At 36.8% G+C, this 25,641-nt stretch overlaps 3 protein-coding genes across 3 annotated transcripts; all 3 read right to left on the bottom strand.

Annotated features, from left to right (window-relative positions):
* Positions 1-519: 519 nt before the first annotated feature.
* On the bottom strand, positions 520-1,443 carry LOC115961514. The gene has a single exon (XM_031080489.1). It carries the CDS (start codon positions 1,441-1,443, stop codon positions 520-522), a length of 924 nt encoding a protein of 307 aa, XP_030936349.1.
* Positions 1,444-4,774: 3,331 nt separating this feature from the next.
* LOC115960262 (GTP-binding protein YPTM2-like) lies at positions 4,775-9,902 on the bottom strand. Its single transcript, XM_031079057.1, has 8 exons — positions 9,628-9,902; positions 8,387-8,459; positions 6,800-6,847; positions 6,624-6,671; positions 5,920-5,991; positions 5,641-5,796; positions 5,421-5,524; positions 4,775-5,154 (listed from the first exon to the last, which is right to left on the bottom strand). Exons 1-8 carry the CDS (start codon positions 9,639-9,641, stop codon positions 5,061-5,063), a joined length of 609 nt encoding a protein of 202 aa, XP_030934917.1. The 5' UTR covers positions 9,642-9,902; the 3' UTR covers positions 4,775-5,060.
* Positions 9,903-23,118: 13,216 nt separating this feature from the next.
* On the bottom strand, positions 23,119-24,893 carry LOC115959039. The gene is made up of 2 exons (XM_031077330.1): positions 24,601-24,893; positions 23,119-23,562 (listed from the first exon to the last, which is right to left on the bottom strand). The coding sequence occupies exons 1-2, from the start codon at positions 24,848-24,850 to the stop codon at positions 23,372-23,374; spliced, it is 441 nt and encodes a 146-aa protein (XP_030933190.1). The 5' UTR covers positions 24,851-24,893; the 3' UTR covers positions 23,119-23,371.
* Between the last annotated feature and the right edge of the window lie 748 nt (positions 24,894-25,641).

Below are 25,641 nucleotides of genomic sequence, written 5' to 3'. Positions count from 1 at the left end.
CTTTGTCAAGTCTAGTTTCCATAAGAAAGCAGGTAGTGGGAGCTTGATCCCTCACCAAATCATGAAGGCTTCGAACTATCCAAGGGTTCCCAAGCCCTTGGCAGTTCCAACTTAAAAGCCTCATTGCGCTCGGCAGAGGTGTTCCGACACCCCCGCCGCTTCAGTTGAATGTGGAGCAATATCAGTTTTTTGTTTCTTACCTGTTTGCTCTTCTGGACTATCACTTCCTGCCAACTGCTGTGTTGTGTTCATTCTTTTGCCCAGAGTTAACTTTGCATTCTCCTTTAAGTTCTCCATAGGCCCATAATCCATGCGGGCTCGCCTGGTCCATGTCCGTTGCTTCTCAACTCCTTGAGACTTATTTTTCCCACTTTCATCTATAGGCCCATCTGATGCTTTCAGCCCATCCAAGTCTGGCCCAACTAAACCATCCGACGTGTTCTTCTCCATCACATCTTTGTCCATACTCTGCACTGCCTGATTCACGGGATACGCCAGCGATACTTTCGAACCAGACCCCTAATTCACGTTAGCCTCATTAAAGCGCATGTCTCCTCCATCCCTAATCTCTGACTCATCCCTTCCGCCATCGTTAACCATCCCAGACAACTCATTCTGATGTTGCTGCGTTGTTCTCCTCTCAGCGTTCCCTTTGTCATCTGCCTCACGAACTTGGTCTCGCCGATTTGGAGACCGACCACGACTCCCTGAGGCCTTCAGCCATTCCCCATACTGGCAAGGAACTTCTCTACCTCCCTTTGTTATCGCGAAGTGTTGAGCACAATGCTTGATGTCGTGGCCAAGCAAACCGCAGTGATGGCAAAACAGAGCAAGCCTTTCGTACCTAAATGAGACCCATGTCCTCTGTCCATTTGATCCAGCAACAAACGCCCCTCTCCGAAGCGGTTTTGATATAGGCAGCGCCACCTTAACTCTCATAAACATGCTTGGAGTATCCTGTTTCAGCCTCTTCTCCACTTCTTCAACAACTCCCAACCGACTCCCTATTTTCTCTGCTACTTTTGGAGAGACCATATCAAACGGGGCTCCCCAGATTTGCACCCAAAATGACGCAGACTCAAACTTGACATTGCTAGCGGTCATCCCAGCTCTCCATCGAACTAGTAATAGAGCTTGGTTATCGAAAGTCCACGGCCCATTCTTCAAAACCCTTTCCAAATCAAATTCAGTCGGAAACTTGAACTGAAAAAGGTTTGCTCCGACGTCCACAACCTGTACTTTGTTTTCCAATCCCCACGCCCTCTTCATTGGGCTTAGAGCAGCTCTTTTATTAAAGGGTTTGCAGGTGAGGAACTTACCGATTAAACTTAGGACACATCTCTCAATCTCTTCTTGCCTACCCTCATCGGAGATAGGTATAACTTCCTCCTCTTCTGTAGTCAGTTTCATATCCTCCAAGCTGTGTATCACTTCATCTGCCATATCCAGGACTAACTAAGACAGCACCCAAATGGAAAGTCAAACCCTTAGTGATAAACTAAGGGAGAAAGAGACTCGTACCCCAACGAGAGAGAAAAGCTCCTACCCTAGAGGAGAGAGAAATCCAAAGGTTACCAACCAATTCACGGTATGGTTTCTAATTCATGAGTTTCCTTGTTTATGTTCAGTTATGAGATAAGAGAGATGCACAAATATTTTCTAGAATAAAAGTAGAAAAAATATGTTGCAGTTTCAGAACTTGTATAAATTAAATGCAGTTCCCCCCCCCCCCCCCTTTTGAGAAGCAAAGGAATATATTCTTTAATTATGGTTTTTTTTTAAGAGACTTTCAACTTATAGTGTCCACTCCTAATAATAGTTCTTTATCATTAAACCAAGACATCAATCAATTTTGGGTGTAAACAGATATTAAATCTCAGATATCTTTCAAACTATTTTACAAAATATTTTACAAACTATTGATGTGGTGGGTGATTATTGGTAAATGAAAAAATGATATTAATGGTGGACTTAAATGAAAACCAATAGTATATTGACTATATAAATGTTTTAAAAAATGTTGTAAAATAGTTAAAAAGTATTGTAAAATAGTTCGTGACTGTAACATTACTCATAATAATAATTAGTCTAATAAATTTTAAATTTCATATTTTGTTGGTCATTAAATGTGAATCTTAAAAAAGTGATTTGAGTTCAATTGCACCATACAATTAACTCCCCCTCTCTCACAATATTTTTTCACTAAACTTACATTTTTACATTTTTTTTTATTTATTCAATGGTTGAATTTAAAGTTGCTTTTTGCAATTTTAAATCTTAGCCACTCGTAACAATTGCATCAAGTGCGATATTTTGAGTGGAAAGTAATCTTCTATTGGAAAATCTACCTCTTTAAAAGATCTGGATTCCTTACCTTTTCAAATCTTTTTCTTATAACCAAAACTAGATGTCAAACATCTAGATTTCAATTTTTTTCCCTTCTAAAAAGAAATGGAATCGTTAACATCCGATTTCCATATTTATTATTAATCCGGATGTTCAATCTGGATTCTCTTAATTTTCTCTATGATATCTATGCCCTTTCTCATATGACCAAAATGACTAAAAAGACAAAAGTTTGAAGCACAACAGAAGAACTATGCACTTGCGCTTCCATTTAGCTTTTTTTTTTTTTTGGATGAACAAAAAAGAGCGGGGGCAACCATTATGACTCACCCTCCTAAGTTTGAGACCATAGAGACACCCCCCACTAGAGAATGTTGGAATTAGCCATTTAATACCATATATTTGATGCATTGCCTAGCTAATCCTCCTATTCACAACTTGCAAACTTTTAGAAAAGTCATCATGAGTAGATAGAGAGGCACTATATAAAATTGAAACTTTAATTCAACTTTTTCCGTGCAAAGATTAATCGAAATTTAGGCCAAAATGGCCAAATACCGCTTTTTCTGAAAATATAATGCAATCTACAACTGTTTGTGAAATATTTAGCAATTTACCACTTTTTTGAAACTCGATTTCGAGAAAATAGAATTTTTCATGGTACTCGAGTTCATACCACTTTTTTGAAACTTGATTTTGAGAAAATCAAATTTTTCATGGTACTCGAGTTCATAGAACTCAAGTTCCATGAACTCCTAACCATCAAAAAATTTTAAATTTTTTTCATAGTACTCGAGTTCATGGAACTTAAGTATCGTGGAAAACTTGATTTTCACAAAATCAAGTTTCAAAAAAGTAGTAGATTGCAAAATATTTCGCAAACAGTGATATATGGCCATTATTGTCTCGAAATTTATATAAAATTGGCTGCATTTTTTATTTTGCCTCTTAGGACTACAAATTTCTCTCTTTTTAACAACACTATTGCCTCCCTTTTTTTAAACCAACATTGTATGCAATTCATTTTTAAAGCATTTCTCATCATAATTAAGATTAGCAATAGGTTATGCTATTCTTAATATACTTCTACAACTACAGCCAAGGGTTTCCTATCCTGTTCACTAGAATACGTTTCAGGCCCTAAACATGCCCTGCTAGAAGAAAGGGAGAAAAAAAGGGAGGGGGGGGGTGGGATGGGTTTTAATTAGGGGTGGCAAAGTAAGCTCAAACCCATTTGCCCGCTCAAACCCACCCAATTATTAGTTGGATTAAATGGGCATCAACTCAATTAGACCAAGCAATTATTGATTTTTAACTAAAAACCCATTGAAACCCATTTAACCTAGAAACAATATACCCAAATTCATCTCAGCCCTTCTAAAAAAAATGAAAAAATAAAAAAGAAACTTAGCCCTCAGATGTTTAAGGCTTTCACGAGGGATTTCATTTTCCCTCATTTTCTCAGAACTCGATGATGTTGATGTCGACAACGGCAATGACGACGGAGAACATATCGACGACGTTGAGTCATGGAGGGAGGTTTATTTAGTACAATATCTTTAATAACATCTTCAAAGTCACCACTAAGTATAAGCCTCCCATTCTGCTAATCGGCAAAGGTGTTTACGACATCGTTTGGTCTCCATTTCTTTGTCTCTCTTTCTTTGTTTGATTTCTTCAATTTCGTTTTTTTTGTTTTTCTGATTTGGAGAATTTTTGGTTTAGCTCAGCTTTGAATTTAGAGACGAATGAGCACATGGCGTTGAAGAAGATTGCGAATGTGTTCGATAACAAGATCGATGCAAAGAGGACACTACGTGAGATCAAGCTACTTCGTCATTTGGATCATGAAAATGTAAAACTCTTTCTCCCTCTCTTTTAATTTTGCTTCGATTTAATGCTTAATTTGGTTTAGAGATTATTGATTACTTAGCTAAAACTGGAAAAAAACAGCTAATTAGGTATAATAGTGTGTTATGAAGTGTATTTAATTAATGGTAATGGGGAATGAGAATTGACAAATTGTTCGATTTATTGCTTAATTGGTTTAGTAGTTAATAATTTTCTGTTTTTAATAGAAATTTGATTGCTTTATGCCACTTGGCAATAACTAGAAAAAAGAAAAGAAAAGAAAAGAAAAAAACAAAAAACAATGAATTGGAAATAATAGAGTACTTTGGTCATTTTAATTTAAGTGGCATTTTAGCAATTTTAATAATTGGGTAATTGAGTAGGTTAAGGTTTACTTATAATAATTGGGTTGGGTTACATTTGGGTTAAAGGCAATTAGTTAAATGTGCTTTAATGGGTAAATGAGTTTTATATACCTAACCCAATTATGCCCACCCCAAACCCACCCATTTGCCACCCCTAGTTTCAATATTTTCTCATTCCATCAGCAAGCTAATCGAAATATTATCAGACTATGAAGTCAAAGCAACAATACCTAAACTTTGATTAAAGTGTGATTTGCAGTTTCCAGACAAGGAACAGTGAAAAAAAATTTAACAGATATTGTGGCTGAGCATCAGATCATTTTGTACAGACCGTTTAAAAACAAACTGAAAAGAATGGAATGGCAGAACATCTTACAAAGCAAACTGATGGGCATATCATCATATATAGGTTTTAGGAGGTTTGAACGGTCCACTCTGATTCAGAGAGAAGGGCTGCTCTTATATGCATACATGCAATGGAATTTCTGAAAGAACCAACTAAGAAGAGCAGCAGCCAGATTTCTGATTAACCGGTTGTCCTCGTATCTGCACTGTTGGTGGCCTTACATTGTTCATTGGTTGACTTGCCATACTGAAAAAAGTGATGAAAGAATTAATTTCTCATAGACAAAAGGCAATTGTGCACACAGATATAAGGCCAAGAAAATCCTGTCCCCAAGCAACTTAGACAACCACAACAAAACTAATGCTGAGTTTATGTCTTAAATAGTTCCTTCAAAGCTGCCCAACACTTGTTTTTTCCTTGAAAAAATTATGCATCTTATACCCCTTCTCTAACTAATTTCTACAATAAAAATATCAGAATAGCTTGAATAGTTGTATGTAAGAAATATGTACCGAGTCTTGATGTCAGCAGCCATGGCCATAAAAGCCTGCTCCACATTAGTAGCATTTTTGGCACTCGTCTCCATAAATGGAATGCCAATTTCATCGGCGAACGCCTTCAGAGCCCAATCAAATCACAGGCAACAGTGTTATTTGAGTTCTCAATAATACAGTAAAAGGAGAAAAAAAAAAAAAAAAACAAGGAAGAGCAATTGAAGGACCGTGGTTTTACCTTCGCCGTTTCATAAGACACAACTTTGTTAGCAGTGAGGTCAGACTTGTTTCCAACCAGAAGCTTGTTTACATTCTCACTAGCATATCGGTCAATTTCACTCAACCATTGCTTAACATTGTTAAAGCTCTCTTGGTCTGTCACATCATAAACTATCTGGCATATACACCAAGATCATTGTGAAACAAGTTCAACATTCACGCCAAATCGTCAGGGCAGAACCATGAGCAAAATACTGAAAATTTGAGAGAGAGAGAGAGAGAGAGAGAGAGAGCTTACAATAATGCCATGTGCTCCACGGTAATAGCTACTAGTGATTGTCCTGAAACGCTCTTGTCCTGCAGTATCCCACTAAATATCCCAAAAAAAGTTCAACAGCCAGATAGAAACAACAGCAACATTCATAGGATGTTGCACTACATAAACATCATATTATGAACCAATGACCAAATTTCAATCCATTAACAATATTTAGGATATTTAACCATCTTGTTAGTCATTTCTGCATGAAGATGGCTATTAACCAAAAGAAAACATGTTAAAAATGACCCCAACCCACAAAGAGATTCCACCAAAGGATTATAGTAGATTTTTTTACCACCACCACAACTATCATAATTATTCTTTATTACTTGTTCCCTGTGATAACTAAAAACAACCGATACACCCATGTTGATTTATAACTACAACATCACCCTCCACCACTTATTTTAGAGGGAGGTGATGCCATTTAGTCCATGGCCAGTGGCTTACTTTTACATCACGCACTATACCAGATTTAAAGAACAAGAAACCACCCCCCCCCCCCCCCCCAAAAAAAAAAGAAAAAAAAAGAAAAGCAGGCAAAAAAAGAAAAGAAAGGATTAAACAGCATGCGAATGATACTTCTTAGGACTGCTGATTGGGCAGTTTAACAAATTTCCAGGAACTAGTACAACCATACAACTTTACCAAAATTAAAAAAAGGGGGGAACAAGGCTTACGATCTGAAGTTTTATGGTCTTTCCATCTTGCTCCACAGTGCGTATTTTCTGATAATAGGTGGAACACAACAATTAGGATCATTTTTTTTTTTTTTTTAAGGGGGAGCACCCTAATACTAGGATCATATTGCTTCAATTGATATAACATTTATTAAACCCCACGGGTAAATACTTACAAAGTCAACTCCAATTGTGCTAATGTAACTGTCCAGATATGAATCATCCTGTGTCAAAGAGATGAAAGAAAAAAAAAATTACATTGCATTTATATTCATAAGTTCTGCTCAAGAATTTCAATTAGAGCCAAGTAGGCTTTCAATATGCTCAGCAACCAGAAAACTTTCCACTAATGAGTCAAACTTTTTTTTTTTTTGGCTGCAGTTCTTTTTATAACACCAAATGTTGCTTGGAGATAATATTAGATAGCATGGTAAGATAACAGTAGGATCTACCAAATACATAGTATACATGTTTTGAATATCATAAAACACCAAAATTCAACTCCAAAAAGAAATTTTTTATTGGTACAATACCCATGCCTCCCATGGGTTCAGAACCCAAGACCTTACTTTCCATCCCATTATTTAGGGAGAAGGGAGTGCCATTTAAGCTAGAGTTCATTGGCAACTCAAAACAGAATTGCTGAGAAAGAGTGATAATAGCAACTCCAAACAGAATTGGAAGACAACTTCCAAAATAAATTCTACATAGGCCTTAAAAACTCACTATAGATGTGATTTTTTTATATTAAGTAACAAAATTTTATTTAAAAAAAAAAAAAAACCCTACCTCATGTACACATAATGTATACATAAGGTAGCCTAAGAATTACAAATGAATTAGTATTACAGTACAAAAAGATAGGGAATCTATGAAAGCTACAACAGAGTGAGAATCACTAAAACACCGATCCTGGGAACTATCAAACAAAGATCTAGTAAAAAGCAACTTCAATTTGCACAAGGCTTTCTTATCTTCAAGAGTAAGCTGATTTCTCTCTCTCAAAAGTGTCCATACCAGGCATATTGATGCTAAATTCCATATTGCATAAGAGTGTTTACTACACTAATTCCTCCACTCATATAGACAACCAACAACACTCAAGGCATCAAATGCACCCTAAAGGAACCAAAAGCTGAAAAAATGAAGGTACAAACGGATATACAAAATCACAATATAATAACAGATGATCCACTATCTTGCCATTTCTACTACGCATGCAACACCAATCTACCATCTTTTGATGTTTAAACCAAGTTCAGCCATAATCCTATCTCTTCTTGGGAGAAGAAATAGCAATGAGTTAAAAAAGAGGGGGGGGGGGGGGGAGGAATCATAAGTGCCCTTTTATATTGGTTGCAGAAGTAACATATCTATCTGAACTTTAACAGAATTCAAAGTGAACTGTCACTTTAATTCACAAAATTACAAGTATGTTAAATATATTATAATCAATAATTTAGGATAACCATCCAATGAAATAACGATACAAGGTCTCAAATTTTCCTCTCTTCTAAGCAAGCAATAGAGCAAAGCAAATACATCTAAACAAAACAACCGCAAAAAGGATTAAGAAGAGCAAAATAAGAGGCAAGTAACAGATAAAATAGATCGGGAAAAGAAAATTCAAATATATGATCAAGACAATATTACTTAACAACATATACATACATACATACATACATAATATATAATTTTTTTTGTTGGGAGGGGGGGGGGGGTGGGGGGAGCATTTAGTGAAGTCAGGCATTTTGACAGCTTACAGCAAATCTCAGAAGAAGACATGATTTGCCAACACCAGAATCTCCAATCAGCAAAAGCTTGAACAAATAGTCACTGCAGAAGACAAGATGAAAGCCAATAAATCTTTTGCTGCAGTTCCATTTGGGTTGCAAACTTGTAAATTTATTATTTAACAAAAAGAAAAATTGATTTCTACTTTTAGAAGAAAAGGATATACGTGACCCCATTATAAAGGTCATGGGTATGGCACTACAGCAAATGGTATTCACATAAAGTCGTAAACTAACCCAAAAAGTGAAATAGTATATATAGGGAAGCTCTACACTTTTTTTTAATCACAATAAAAAAGCCTTAGAGTTTAAGCCCCTAACAGCACCTTGTTTGGTATACAAGGTTCCAAGTTTGATCCTAAACATAAAGGCAATATATACTTAACTTAGGAAGAAACATATAATTCACAAAATAAACATTATTTGGCCAAACCTGGTTGCAACAGCGTAAAGTCTCTTCAAAGATTTTTATAATTTTGAAAAGTCTCCTCACAGAAACTATCATTCTAATTATCACAATTTTCAATAATAGGTAATATGCAAATCAAACCACACACAAAAATGCAAATAGGCAATTGAGCACGCTTGTGCACACACATGCCACAAATTGAGCTATGCAATCAGACTAAGCATTGAGATCTGAATCTTTAACCTAATTAACTTATTAAGATTGAAAATCACAATCCAAACAAGGAATGATTCTATCACAAAAGTGAAATATTTCATAACAAGACTATCAAAATGCACAATTGCACATCGCAAGTAAAACACCTCCAATTTCAGATCTGAATCGATGAAACAACAAGCGCTTCGATTTTGTTCTACATATACGATTACAGAACAATAAACTACGAAAATTTTATCTACATAAAATTGAATTATCCATAATTTTTTTTTTAATTAAAGCTAAAATTGGCGACTATAATTTCTTCTCTCCCCTCATTTTTCTCAGTTAACCTATATTTTAGGAATTCGTCAAAAAATTCTCTCAAATCCACAACCGTAAAAAGCACAAAATCATCAAAGATCTAAAGAGATTATCCAAATTAACATCACGTTCGGTTGCGTAGAAAACAAAAGAGGAAAAATAAAAATCTGAAAACGAAAATTAAACTCAGATTTTTCATTTCCTTTTCGTTTTTAATTTTCCGAGCGACCAAACAGAGGAAAAAGCTGTAATAGTAAAGGAGATTGAGATCGAAGATGCTTACTATTCAGGATTCATGACTGAATTGTGGTTGTTGGTGGAGGATCTACGAAGAGCTTGACCGGGTTTAGACCGGTCCGACAGAGAACGCTAGACCGGGTTATGGCGAAGAAGAAAAAGGTGTGAGAAAGAGAGAAAGAGAGAGAAAAAGGAGGAAAGAACAAATGGAATGAAACTGTGAAATGGGGAAAAGGGCAGAACAGATCAGAGGGAAGAAACGAAGAAAGTGGACGCTGACGAAACCGAAAAGTTCGGTTCAAGCGTTTACATAGTGGTTTTTAATTAAAATCCGATTTTTCCACGGATCTCATCTGGGTAACCCGCGCAAGTGGGTAAGGTCCCGTGGATTGTGGACCTTTTTAGCGTTGTTTGGATTGAAATAAAAAAATTATTTTATTTTATTATTTAATTTATTTTTGTTATTATTTATGACCTCAATGTATTTTTTCGCACTAATTATGAGCTCCATTATACTATTTTAACTAACTTTTACCTTTATTTACAGTACTTTCAGTAATAGTTTTTCAGTTTCAATAAAATAAGCGGTATCCAAACAGATCATTAGTCTAGATGCACTTTTATTATTATTATTATTTTTTGGTGAAAATATTTTTGATCCCTACATTTTGGGTTGATTATCATTTTTGTCCCTATTTTGATTTTGATACTATTTCAATCTCTAAAAATAGTAAATCAATTCTATTTTGGTTACTGTCGTCAACCCACTAAGGTGCTAACAAAAAACTCCTAATTGGTAGACAAAGTGTCTTGAAAAAAAAAATTATGTATAATAATTTAAAATTTTATATTTATATACCTTTAAAAATTTTTTTGGGACCACCCTAAATTTTTTTATGCCAATAAAATTAAATTTTGGTCCATATTTTGAACAACTTAACAATATATTGGAGTCTTTCAAGCAAAAAGAAAAACTAAAAAAAAAATTGTAATAAAACTACTACTGGCTGGGAAGTGGATTGATTCCTTCGACTAAGCACATTGCCCAATACAACACAATTTTCAACATTTTATTATTTTTTATTACAATATTATTTTTCCTCACAGACATATATTACTTACTTCTCATTTTTAATTATTTTTTCTTGTTTATTCTTAACCACACATATCTTTTGTCTCCTTGATTTTGTACATTTCATACTTTTAAATTTCATCACATCTTCATTTATACTTTTACATTTACGTTTTGCCTTTCTTGTCTTCTACCAGTATCAATGCGGTAGTGTCTCTTCTCAAGTTTTGAGTCTCAAATTTCTCAATACTATTTTTTTTTTTTAGTTGTATAGATACCTTTGTTCATTTTTTTTTTTTTTTTTTTCCTTTTGAGGTTTTTTGATTTATAGAATGTAAATTTGTTTTGGTTTTAAGAACTTTTATGCACAAACTACATGTCAACTGAATCTTGAATTTCAGCTGGTATTTACTGAAACACCTAAAATAGACCGGAATGACCTGAAATTTTTTTTGAAGTGGAATAGAGTGAGCTACTGTTCCGGTTTGTTTATTGGCACGATATTTTCTGGCCATTACGGCCAAAATGGAATGAAATTGATAACATTGAATCAAACCTAATTACTTAAAAGCTAAAAAGAAATAAGATTGTGTAATTTATGCTTCCTAAGGAACACTTTGAACAAAATTCTTGGAGCCACCACTGGGTGTTTGGGTGGACCAAAAAATATTTTAGTTTGATTGTAAGAGAGAGAGAGAGAGAGAGTCCGATATATTTGCCAAATTATACATATTTTTCGGTAATCATTTTACGTGCAAACCAAACACTGGAAACCATTTTCCAGCATATTTTCGAGAACACAACCAAAAAATTGAAAATAGTTTCCTTCCAAAAAATATTTTCACCTAAAAAAATTTTACTCTCAGAAAATAATTTACATTGAGCCAAACACAACCTAAGTTGAGATTCTACTGAGAATGCATTAACCATTAGATAGATTCGTCTAGCCAAATTCTTAGGCTTCGTTTAGGAGGACGGAATGGAATAGAATGAAAGGAATGAAAAGAATCATTTTAGAATATTTTTTCATTCCCTTGTTTGGGAGTTTTAATGGAGAGAATGTAAAACCTATTTCCTTATTTGGGAGTTTAAGTAAGAGGGAATGGAATGGGTAGGAGGGAACACTCATTCCTCTCTATTCCCTTAAAACCTCAAATTTTCATTCCCCCCGAAATTGAGAGGAATGGGAGGGAATGAAATTAGATTTAATGATTTTTTTACTAAAACTCCTAAAATACCCTTATATATTCAATTCTTTATTTTAAAATAGGGGTTTAATAGTAATATTGTCATAAAATGATTTCATTCCATTCCCTACATATTGCTCCCAAACAAGATTACTTACATTCCATTCATTTTCATTCCTTTCCATTCATTTATTTTAAAACATTCAATCAAGGCTACTTAATTCCATTTCATTTCATTTTTTTCCATTCCCTTATGATCATTCCATTCCATTCCCTTCCCGTATGAACTCTCAAACGAGGCCTAAGTGGAAAAACCAAAACTCAACCCATTTGAGGTAGGTTTCAAACTGTTGGGCTTGTTGTCGACTACTGCTGCCACCATTGAAATTAGCCAAATCTCAACAAGTCAATGTAGGTCGAGCATACACTAGAAGTGTCAGTTTGGGCAATTCTTTAGACCGTCCTAATTCTATATGTTCTCAACAAATTTACTATTTCTTTTTGTACATAAATTATAAGATTATTATTATTTTTTTTAATTTTTTTACTTTAATCACAAAAAGAAAAAGAAAAAGAAAAATTCATGACTTTTATTATGAGCAAATAAAATCTCTCACTTTCAGTCAGCCTCATGATGACCTTAGCATTTATATCCTGCATAATTTGACTAAAGGATTTGGTTGCTGTCTTTTTAATTTTTGTGCAAAATCTTGTAATTACATTGCTCGTATGTTTTAGTTTTGGAGGCAAAAAAAGATTCTCTTGCATGCATGTTGTGGATGGAGGCATCTCCCCTTACATAATCAGCATTGTTGCCGATGATGTCCCCACTTCATATTCATGAATAATTTTCTATTTATATTTTCTTAAACAAAGAATCTTATTGGAATGTGAGATTTTATTTTTCCTAATTATTTTGTAGTCAAATTTTGGGATTTGGATGCAAATTATATCCTGCATGATTTGTCATTTCTTTTATCCGGGTATTTATTTCAAGTGGGTTTCCATTATTTGAAACAATTACTTTTAACGAGGAGGTAAGAACATTCACATGAGGGGCTAAGAACATTCACATTGGGTGATCCAAAGCCATTGAGAATAGAAAATGCATAACACTATTGACACAAATGTACAAAAACCAACTCCATTGGATGATGCATTTTGCATCAGAATTTAAATTTTTGCTACTGTATTATATATTTTTGCATAATACTATAGCATCATTTTTTACCAAATTCATTAATTCTATGTTCTCTTTTCTCTCTTTGCCCTTCTCTCTCCTTTTGTGTAAGATTGTAAGTAGAAAATATATTATTTTAATGTGATGGAATGTAAAATAAAGAATGAGATATAGGGTGTGTATTGTACAAGTGATAATGTAAAATAAATAAAATTGCTTCTGATGATGCAAAATGCTTCTTTTTTTTGGGCATAAGTTGATGGGATTGCTCTAATGCCAACTTGTGTATTTCCTTGCCCACCATAACCTACTTTTTTGTTGCTATAGGTGATAATTGAGATTATTTGGCAAATTATTTGCAACCCTTCAAAATCAACCCCTTTAGGGAAATGCCAAGTTGCAATTTGAGTGAGGTTAATTAATCCGTTCCCAATCAAATCTTTAAATATTAAGTTGTCTAAAAAAAACTTTAAATATCATTTTAAATATGCAACCTTAAGATTGAGATTATGATTCGACAATTTTGGTGGGGACAACGTGGTACTAGAAGACGTATTCATTGGGTAAAATGGCGCACTTTGTGTAGGCCAAAAGCTTCTGGAGGTATGGGGTTTCGGGAACTCAGAAATTTTAATGATGCCATGCTAGCCAAGCAAGTATGGCGCCTATTAAAAAATCAAGACTCCCTTTTTTACAGGTTCTTTAAATCAAAATATTTCCCACATGGGTCTATTTTTGATGCTAAGGACACTAAAGGGTCTTTTGCATGGAAGAGCATTTTGAAGGGTAGAGAACTCATTAAGGGAGGATTGATGTGGAGGATTGGGGATGGTGCACAGGTGCGTATTTTCCATGATGCTTGGCTGCCTGGGTCTTAACATGGTAAAGTTTTTTCCCCTGTCCCTGAAAGCCATGCACATGCCTTGGTTTATAGCTTAATTAACCATGAAGATAGGAGCTGGAATGTGGCAGAGATTGACAGAGTGTTCTTACCTGACGAGGCAGCCACCATCAAGGCCATCCCACTTAGTTTGTTTGCTCAGAAAGACCTCCCTTTTTGGCCATTTTCCCGTGATGGAATGTTCTCTGTTAAGTCCGGTTACCACCGTTTAATGGAGCTTGAGGATACAGAGCTGAATGGTACGACGCACACTGGGACTGCATCTTCGGTTTGGAAGGCCATTTGGCGCATGAATGTGCCAAACCGTGTAAAATCTCTCGTTTGGCGAGCTGGGAGAAATGCCCTTCCTACACAGATGAACTTGGTCCGTCGAAGAGTTCTTACTGATGCACTATGCTCGGAATGCAAGGTGTAGCCAGAGGACACGTAGCATGCTCTTTGGTCCTGCCCGATCCTACAGGATGTGTGGAAAGTGAACTTTGGCAAGCTTGTGGTAGACACGGGCTCTAGCTCCAGTTTTCTTGAGGTTTTGGAACGTGCGATAGCAGACAAATCATCACTGGATTTGTTTGCTATGACGTTAGCGAAAATCTAGCAGCGTCGAAACAGGGCTCGTGGCTGTACCGATCTGCCAGGTTGCTCTTAAGGCCACTGGTGCGCTTCAAGAATTCCAGCAGCTCCGCCCCATTCATGTTGTGATCCCAAGGACAGCCCGTGCAGTAAAATGGAGGCCTCCTTCTGCGCCATGTGTGAAGGCGAACTTTGACGGTGCTATCTTCTCCGAATATGGACTAGCTGGCACCGATGTGATAATCCGGAATGAGCAAGGATTGGTTATGGCTGCTTTATCACAACAAATTCCATCACCTGCTTCGGTGGAGATGGTGGAGGTGTTAGTGGCTCGTCAGGCTCTGGTTTTTGCTAAGGAACTTGGGTTTGACAGGATGATCTTGGAGGGTGACTCTGAGACGGTTATTAAGGCTATTCTTGGTGACTATATGGACTACTCTTATATGGATCATGTACTGCAGGATATTAAGTTGTTGTTTTCTAGTTTTTCTTTTATTTCAGTCAAGCATATTCATAGGGAAGGGAATTATGTTGCCCACAAACTTGCTAGACGGGCTATTAAAGATCCTTTTCTTGTCTAGATGGAGTTTGTTCCTCCAAATATTCTTGATGTTTATCAACTTGATCTTTTAAGGATGCATTAATAAATCATTAACCCAAGGGGGTTGTTTCTCAAAAAAGAAAAAGAAAAAAATACTTAGCGTGTGTGTATATATATCTATGTTTGTGTGTGTGCCCATAAAATTTTACTTGTTTTTGTGTTGAATTTCCCATGTATGAGTGGTGTGATTAGTTAAGTGTTGAACTCTTATACATGGGATACTAATGACAATTGACAAGACCGAGTGGTCAATGTAAACATAATTGGGCTTAAACTCATTGATTTTAATTTTTTTGATCAAGTGATGTCTTTATGTTATACTAGCTTGTTGAGGGTGACAGGAATACTTCCTTTTACCACACAGCAGCCTTGGTTTGTAGGAGAAGAAATCGCATTTTGTGCATAAAGGACAGGATGGGGAATTGGATCAATGGAGATAGAGAAATTTTAGAATTTATTAGAGAGGGTTTCGATGCTCTTTTCACTTCTGGGCTTACCTCCTCCTCATTGACAGAATGGAATCCTCCCTGTTGGTCCACTTGGCTAAATGAGGCGAATGCCATAGCCATTGATAGGCCGGTTTCTGATGCTGAAATTAAGGCCAGCCTGTGGGCGCTTAAACCCTTCAAGGCGCCTGGTTCGGATGGCCTTCACGCTGGTTTCTTTCAACGTTTTTGGCTCCTGGTTGGAGATTTAGTGAAAAAAGAGATCCATCATATTTTCACGACAAGGGCTATTCCCGAATACCTTAATAAGACCCTGATCACCCTTATTCCCAAAAGCAGAAATCCAGAGACTTTGAATAACTACCGCCCCATTAGTCTTTGTAACACCGTATACAAGATGGTGACAAAAATTATTTTGGCTCGGCTTAGGCCCCTGCTTCCTGATTTAATCTCTCCTTTACAGTCGGCCTTTGTCGCTGGGAGGCAAGGGATGGATAATGCGGTTATTGTCCAAGAGTTGATTCACTCCATGGCAAGGAAAAAAGGTCGAGAGGGAGTGATGGCAATTAAGTTGGATTTAGAGAAAGCTTATGACCGCTTGGAGTGGAGTTTTATTAGGGATACTTTGAACCTCTATAAATTCCCAAGTCGGCTTGTCTCTCTGATCATGAGTTGTGTGTCTTTTTCCTCTATATCTATCCTGGTAAATGGCGGTGCTTTGGAGCCGTTTTACCCTTCTCGTGGTATCCGGCAAGGTGACTCCCTGTCCCCTTATCTCTTTATTTTATGCATGGAAGTCCTTGGGGCCCTAATAGAGGAAAAATGCAAAGCCAAGCTTTGGAATTCTATCAAAGCTTCCCAGGGCGGTTCGGAATTCTCTCATGTCTTCTTTGCGGATGACCTCATGCTTTTTGCCAAAGCAGATAGGAAGAATTGCAAGGCTATTAGGGATTTTTTGACTCCTTCTGTGAGCTATTCGGGCAAAAAATCAGCACTAAAAAGTCCCGGGTCTATTTTTCTCCAAATGTTGACCTCGAAAAGAGAACCAAGTTGGGTGAGATTTTGGGTTTCCGCTCTACTCCTACTCTTGGGAAGTACTTGGGCTTTCCCATCAAGCATTCAGGTACCCCTCAGGATTTTGGGCACATTCTCGACCGTATCAAGAGCAAATTGGCAGGTTGGAAAGCAAACCTTTTGTCCACCGCTAGCAGAGTAGTTCTGACACAATCGATGACTTCAACAATTCCAAATTACAATATGCAATGTGTAGCTCTCCCTTCCAAAATCCTTCAAGGGATTGATAGGCTTAGCCGAAACTTCTTATGGGGTTCTTCGGAAAACAAGAAAAAACTTCACTTAATTAGCTGGGAGAAGATTACAAAATCTAAAGAAGATGGGGGGCTAGGAATCTAAGCGGCTAAGCCGAGAAACACTGCTCCTTTAGCCAAGCTTAACTAGAGATTAAATTATGAAAAATCATCTCTTTGGGTTAGAATCCTATCCAAAAAATATCTCAGACCGAGGCAAGGTTCTAGAACTCAAGCTTGGAAGTCTTCTTGCTCCCTAACTTGGGCAGCTTTAAAAAAAGGGCAAGCAATATTCAATAAGGGTTCTAATGGAGTCCTAGAAGGGATAGTAGCTTATCTCTTTGGTTCGACAAATGGATGGATAAAGGTACGCTCCGAAGCCTTATCTCGGGTTCGCTAAATAGGGATAAGGAGAATATCAGACTTAAGGATGTTGTTGGGTATGTTGGCTGGAATTTGGCAATTCTTTTAGAGATAAAGGCAACTCCCCTATCCTTCTCATGCTGAGGAGATGATAGACTAACATGGCACTTATCTTCAAATGGTGAATTTAAACTAAAAGAAGCATACTGGCTGGCTTTAGATAAGGAGGAGAATCTGTGCAGAACTTCTTTTCCAGGTGCTTGGGTGTGGAAGATTTTATCCCTCCCTAAAGTAAAGCATTTTCTTTGGCAATGCTGTCACTCTAGCATAGCTGTGAGAGCAATTCTTAATGAGAGGGGGCTGGGAATCCCGTTAGTCTGCCTAGTTTGTAATGCCGAACCTAAGACCATTGTCCATGTTCTTCGTGACTACCCAAAAGCTAGATGTTTTTGGAATTCTCTTCTGCCTCCTATGCCTCCGAATCTCTTCTTTGGTATGCCATTAGTGGAATGGTTGAAAATTAATTGCAGAAGCTCTCGAATTAGCGCCATATCTGAAATAAGGTCGGGAACGATTTTTCCTATGGCTGTGTGGATTCTTTGGCTGCACATAAATAGTATTGTCTTTGGTAGAACAAGTCCGCAACATAATCTTTTAGACAAAACCTTGGCTAGAACAACTGAGGTAGCTTATTTGGTCAGCAATGGAAGCAAAAACACTAGTCGAAATAAAATCTAGGTGAGGTGGCTTCATCCTCCGAGTAATTGGTTCAAATTAAATTCGGATGGTTCATATAAGGGCAATCTAGGTTTGGCTAGTGGTGGAGGTCTCATTCGTAATGAGAAGGGTGAATGGGTGAAAGGGTATGCCCGAGCCATTAGTATCACTACTGGTGTAGCTGTGGAATTGTGGGCTTTACGGGATGGCATTTGGCTTTGCATCGCTCTCAAGCTTCTTGCAATGGAGACAGAGTTGGATGCCAAGGTGGTCATTGATTTAGTGAGGAAATATTCTTGTGACCTTAACAGCCTAGGTGCTCTTATGGCTGATTGCAAAGAAGGGCTGAAGGAAATTCCTTATGTCAAAGTTTTGCATTGTTTCAGAGAAGCCAATAAGTGTGCAGATAACTTAGTTAGGAGGGGCGCTCTTTTGGAGCAAGATTTTATTGTTTTTATCCATCCTCCCACAGAGGTGGAGCTGCTTATCAATCTAGATGCTTTGGGCACCATGTACGATTGTTTCGCTTCCTATGCTCTAGAGGTTGTTTAGTTTGTTAATGAAATTTCCTTTTGACCAAAAAAAATATAATTCCTATATATATAATTGAAATACTATTGATAGTCATTTTTATATTTTGTTAACTCTTTAAAAAATTTTGTAAGTATATTATTAGATATAAAATATAAATTGTCCATTTTTTATTATTATTGTGAAGCACTTTGTTTTTTATGATTAATTTATTCTACACTCTTTGGTTAGTAACTCATTTGGGTGAATATTTATGATGTAGTCTAACATTTGATTCTAAAATTAATTAATAAAACTCTTTGAGAAAAAAATAATTTAGAACACATGGCATAAAATTGGAATTTTAATTTGAAATTCTAATTTGAGTTTCTCTCAGTTTCACTTATTTTATTATTATATAGATGAGACCATTGATATTTGCTAGAGATATTATTTTTTTTTTTTTTTTTTTGAAAGTGAAATGGATTTCATTAAGCATTAACCACGTCCAAAAACAGAGCATCTAAAACAGGGGGAGGGGACTCCTCCAACCATACAACCTCATCACCCAAGCCTTTAGCAAACTTAGCCAAACAATGAGCCACACCATTGGCTGTGCGGTGCACCCACCCAACAGAAACAACCCGTAGGCCTGAACATAAACAGTGAATATCCCCATACAAATTTCCCAGGTGTGAACCATTCGGCTGTGAGCTGGAAATGTTCCTCATGACCGACCTGTTATCACCTTCAACCAGAAGATCGGTGAAGCCTGCATCGACGGCAAACTCCAAGGATTTACGACAGGCCAGCACCTCCGCCTCCTTTGAATCCGACACCGGTGGACCCCTCGCTGCCAAGGCAGCCAACACTTCGCCCTTCTCATTGCGAATAACAGCTCCGAATCCCGTCGCATTTAAATCCTCAAAAATAGCTGCGTCAAAGTTTAGCTTAACTCCATTCTCCGGTGGTGGCCTCCACTGGGCATCTCTAGCAACGGTGTTTTGGACCTCCAGGTGTTGTCGGGCTTCCCTAAACTCCTCCAGAAGTTCCGTTGCTCTCATAGTCAGCCGAGAAGGATCTTGCATGCTCCCTCCATGGATGATAATGTTACGTTGACTCCATATCAACCAGGCCTGGACAAAAAATAGTTCAAGCTCCTCGGTGGTTAGTTTCTTCCATAACTCCTCCACTAGTTGCAACACATCACGCTGACCTCCCACCGATTTTTGCAACCGTCTCCCACAGCCCGCCCACACATCCTGAGCTACGCTGCACTCCCAAACGGCATGAATAGCAGTTTCCGCTGCTCGTTTGCACAGGGGGCATGTGTCGTCTTCCATAATGTGTCGTCGAGCTAGCTTCATTTGAGTGGGCAAAATGTCGTGACAAGCACGCCATGCAAAAATGCGGACCTTGTTTGGGATATGAAGCTTCCATAGCTTGCCCCACACCATACATTTTCCCGACGGCAAAGAGCCCTCACCCCTACCATCCGTCTCTTTCTTCAATTCTTTGGCCAAGTGGTACCCTGTTTTAACTGAAAATACTCCCTCTGTAGAATGCAGCCAAAACAGAGCATCATTTGTGTGTCAGCGACTGAGTGGTATCCGAGAAATTGCCTCCGCATCATCAGGGTGGAACTTTAATTCAAGTAATTGCCTATCCCACAGCTTGGTAGACCAATCAATTAGCTCCGACACCCTCCATTCCCACTCTTCCTCCACTGGTAGGTGCAGCACCTTATTAGTAGGATAGTTTGGGATCCATTTGTCTTTAAGTACCCGGATTTCAGACCCATCACCGACCCTCCAGCAGCAGCCCTTTTTCAAAATTGGTTGAGCCGCCATAATGCTCTTCCACACATAGGACCCGTTGGGAACATCCTATGCCTCTAAGAAATTGCACCGTGGAAAGTACTTTGCTTTGAAACATTTATAAAGCAATGTATCCTTCTTCTACAGCAACCTCCAACCTTGTTTAGCCAGCATTGCGAGATTGAAACAGCGAATATCCCTAAAGCCCATACCACCCTCTTTCTTCGGTTTAGATAGTGAATCCCAACTCTTCCAATGTATTTTCCTCTCATTCCCCACCTGTCCCCACCAGAATCTTGCGCACATGGCATTGAGCTCATCACACAGCTTTGCAGGGAGCTGAAACACCCCCATAGTGTACGTTGGCAAAGATTGAGCAACAGCCTTTATCAACACCTCTTTCCCAGCTTTAGATAACATTATCCCCTTCCATCCTTGAAGCTTCTTCCACACTTTATCCTTAAGGAAAGCGAAAGCTTGATATTTTGAACGTCCAACCAAAGTTGGCAAGCCCAAATAGGATTCGAAGCGATCCACCTCCTTAACATTCAACTTGTTTTTTATCCAATCTCGTTGCCTACCATCTGTGTTGCTGCTAAAATATATAGAGGATTTATTAAAATTGATTAACTGCCCAGAAGCCATGGCATAGAGCTGCAATATATCCTCTATTTCTTGCACCTCATCTTGAGTGGCTCGACAAAAGAGAAGTGAATCATCCGCAAAAAGTAAGTGGGATATACTTGGGGCCCTCCTGCAAATAGACACTCCATGCAACCTGTTCTCCGCCTCAGCTTTGGCTAAAAGTGATGAGAATCCCTCTGCACATAAAAGAAATAGATAAGGAGATAACGGGTCTCCTTGGCGGAGCCCCCTAGACGGAATAATGTGACCATAGGATTTACCATTGATCCGGATAGAGAACGAGGGAGTACTTACACAACACATAACCCGCTCTATCCACACCTCAGGAAAGCCTAGTTTAGTCATAATGCCTTTTAGGAATGTCCACTCAACCCGGTCATATGCTTTACTAACATCAAGTTTCAAGGCAAGGGAACCTCTTCTACCTTTTTTGCGACAGTGCATGGCATTTAAGGCCTCATATGCAACAAGAAAATTATCAGTGATAAGCTGGCCAGGAACAAAAGCACTTTGCGTGGTGGCAATCAAATGGGGGAGGATTTGTTTCAATCTATTTGCCATGACCTTTGAAATAATTTTGTAAATAACGTTGCAGAGACTAATGGGTCTATAATCAGTAATTTTTTCCGGTGACTTTATTTTAGGAATAAGAACAATCTGCGTATAATTAACATCAGGTTCCATAATTCCATTATTCAAAAAATCCAGCACTGCATTAATTACATCATCTCCAACAATATGCCAAAACTTTTGGAAAAAGAGAGCATTCATACCATCAGGTCCAGGAGCTTTTGTTGGTCCCATTTGGAACACCGCTGCTTTAATTTCCTCTGGGCTGTATGCACTGGACAACAAATCTCGCATATCAGGACACACCTTAGGATGAACTGCAGCTAGGCACTCCTCCAACCTATCACAATCACCGGCCTTGAAAATATCTACAAAGTACCTAGTAGCCACACCTGCTATCTGCTAGAGATATAAATAAATCCTATCAGTTGCATGTTAGTGTGGATACCAATCTTTCTCTTAGCAATACAGCCTGTAAGTTGTAACCTCCTTTCGGTTTGACAATTAATTTTGATGCAGCGGTTGAGTTATTTTAGTAGGTGTTTGGCTGTTTGCTTTTCAGGAAGAGTGTAAGATGTTCGGATAGTGACTTATCACCAAATAATTCTTTGTGGGTTGAAGCAAAAGACCAAGACTTACATTGGTACGTAGTTCTATCATAAGCAAAGCAGGTAGATCTCGGAAACAATATATAAGTAGGACATATAAAAATTAAAAAAAAAAAAAAAAAAATCGTCATGCTTATCAAATATTCACCTTCCTCTTTGACTGGTCCATATAGGAGGTCATGGCTGAAGTTGTCATAATTCAATATACGTTGACATAGATCTACTAGCGAGTAGGACATGTTAGCCATTCGGATCCACTATCACAATTCACAAGAGCCAGTTATTCTGCTTGATTCTTGTCAAGATGAGTACCCTTGTACAGTGAGATGATAGATGGTGTATCCAGCATATGTAATCACCATTTCACATTATCCATGTACATGAGAAGGTGATTACATTTATATATTGGATACACAATATTTCTACTTTTCTATCTTTTTTTTTTTTTTTTTTTTTTTTTGAGAGGTTTCTACTTTTCTATCTAAAATGACCATACCACCTACTATGCTAAATTTTGATAATAATAATTCATTGAGTGTCCTACTTCATGCCAATTGGCAACTATGATTGCAAATGAAGACCCAACCTAAGGAAATCAAAGACTATAAGAGGTATATGGTGTATCTAGCATATAATCAACCTCTCACATAGTCCATATATTAGAGGACGGTTACATATATATACTGGATACACAATGTTTCTACTTTTCCATCAGAAATGATCATACCACCCACTATACTAAATTTTAATAATATTAATTCATCAAGTGTCCTGCTTTATGCCAATTGGCAACAATGATTGCAAATGAAGACTCAACCTAGGAAAAGAAATCAAAGACTAAAAGACCTTCTCAGGCCATGCAAAACATGCATTTGGATTAACTTTTTGTTGAAATTGAAAGTCGGTAAAAATACAATTGTACCATTAAAAAAAGAAAAAAAGGAAAAAAAGTAAGACCTTGAAAAACTGGATATCATCAAATTAGATTATAAACCAACCAGAAAAAAGCTAATCCAAATGCCTAATAAGCTAAATGTGCTCGAAGGATGCTTATATATGAAAGCTTAATAAAGCATGGATAAGAAACACAGCCCTTACGTAGAAATTATTTTTCTCTCATTTCTTATTCAATCACCTCTTTTTCTTGCTTCTCCTTTGAGCAAAGCCATACTATTTACCTAATTACATCATTAATTCATCATAGAGCATGGGACATATCACATATATAAAAAGTGAAGAGGAAATACAAATCTGGGGAAATCCCAATATAATTAAATGGGTTCCAAATTAAAGGCATCATTTGAGTCCCTTGGTCAATTTCTTTGAACGTTTGTGTTTGTGGAGTCGATTAGGTGAGTCCTCCTGTGAGTCCATTAACGGTAAAAACCCTGTTTGGGTACCATCACTATCATTATCGATTTCTCCATCGAGTGTCAATCTCAATCCTTTTACTGCTACTGGATCCCCTTTAATCCCCAAATTGACATCTGCATCAAAGAGAAATATGTCAAATTTAATTTAAATAAACAAACGTATAAATTATCTTTTGCTTAGGTATTGACACTCGTTCTTGTTTGTTTGCTTAGAAAAAAAGAAAAAAAAAATCTTCCTAATGATCATGGTAATTTCACACATTTATAAACAAAATCTTGGGTTCAAATCGAAACTTGTCTAAGTATTTGGTGAACAATTTTCTACATAATAAAATATCACATTAATTTGGCACCACAGCCAGTTGATTTAATTGCTAATGAAGGGAGCAAAACAAATGGTTCACTGTTCAGATCCTTCTGGACTTGTTCTCAATCATGATCAAGTCACTAAATTATGATACGGGACAAGAGCTACCTGAATAATAAGATGCCATCTCTTAAAACAAACACTTATATCACATAATCACATATCTACATAAACAAAACAAATAAGTGAATTTGTAGTTAATTAAAACATGATTAATTATCCTCTTGCTTAGAATAAGATGCATGAATTTTGACATGTCATTTGAATAGGAATTTGTTTAATCACACACTATTTGTACTCAATGAGAGAAAGTGAGAGAGGAGCCTCTAGCGCTTTATTTTCTTTGATTTCTATAAGAGAAAATAACATGCCAAGAGCCTTATATAGTTCAGCAATCACTTCTTTATGTTTTCCATAAAAATGTACAGGATTCAAATACCTCTTCTATAAACTATTTATTGAAAAAGAAAAAAAAAAAAAAGACTAAAAATCCAAAATGAGAAACATAAGTTACATTATTTTTTTCTCAAAACAAAACAAAATCTCAATATCTACAGGTTCACATATGTAAGCTATGACATGATTATAGTGGTGTTTTGGAATTGTGAAAATATTTTCTTACACTCGCCTACATTTATTATTTTTCATTAATTTCTGTAATTGATACGGAAGTATCACAAATTTTTAAATATCTATATTAAAACACATGAAAGTGAATGCCAAAAAGAAAAAAAAAAGAGTATTAAAGTATAAAAGCATGGTGGGATTTGGACACCTTAACCTACCTGCATTAGAAAAGAACCAAAGCACAATGGCACAGAGAAACAGCACAAAGGGTATAACATGCACAGCATTCTCAGCAAATTTGGCTCGTGCCTTCTCCTTCCTAGCCAACTCGACGATGGGATCATAGCCTGGCAGCTCATTGACATTGCTTTCAAATGAATTCGACGGTCTTAGGCTCGGTGGCGCTGCCTTAGATGGAGGATCGGAGTAGTCGTCCGTCACGCGGGTCCAGCTCGACGATCGATACATATTTCTTTCTTTGCGGGAAAAAAAAATAAGGAAGAACTAATGAAATGAGAGAATTTGAAGAACAAAGAAAATGTACATGATTATGTGTCTATAATCGTGTGCGCTAGTTCAAGAAAAGCGGGCTTGGATTTTGGGTGAATCTGTTTGTTGTAGATTTGCTTTGACTGTGTCCTTGTGTTATGTGGCACAATAGACTGGCCAGTGGCCATCAAAATCGTCCTAAAGTTTTGAGATCAGTTGATCCATTAGTTGTTTTATCGTTAGACAGTTATAACTTCTTTTGATGAATTATTTTTGTTTACATTTATTGTTACATGAGTGGATTGTGTAACTTTAGCAATAATTTAATCAAATAATTCTACTGTTACAAAATTTTTTTCACAATTATTAAAGTGGTGAGTCTTAGATAATAAACAGTAAAACAATGCAAGTGATGGGCACAGATCAAAATCAACAACAATTTGACAACTTAATTTTTTTTTTGTGCAAATAGTATGTAGATATAAATAGTTACACTATGTTTGTTTCAACATAAATGTTCTTTAGAAAATAAATTATTTTTTAAAACTATTCATTTTTAACTATTTTTCTAACTAGTTCAATTAATAAATTTTTTTAAAATAAAAATTTCTAATTCTTATAAGAGAAATCTGAAATCCAACACTCAAAAACTCATATTTTGGTCTATAAAAATTAAAAAATAAAAGACCACAACCCATCCACACCCATTTTCACACCCATTTTCACAAACACAAATATAAAGCAAAACCTCAGAGCCAGAGTTAGTTTTC

The sequence above is a fragment of the Quercus lobata genome, chromosome 9 (genome assembly GCF_001633185.2).
Source record: "Quercus lobata isolate SW786 chromosome 9, ValleyOak3.0 Primary Assembly, whole genome shotgun sequence".
NCBI classification, from domain to species: Eukaryota; Viridiplantae; Streptophyta; class Magnoliopsida; order Fagales; family Fagaceae; genus Quercus; species Quercus lobata.
This window is presented reverse-complemented; position numbering and strand designations above follow the sequence as displayed.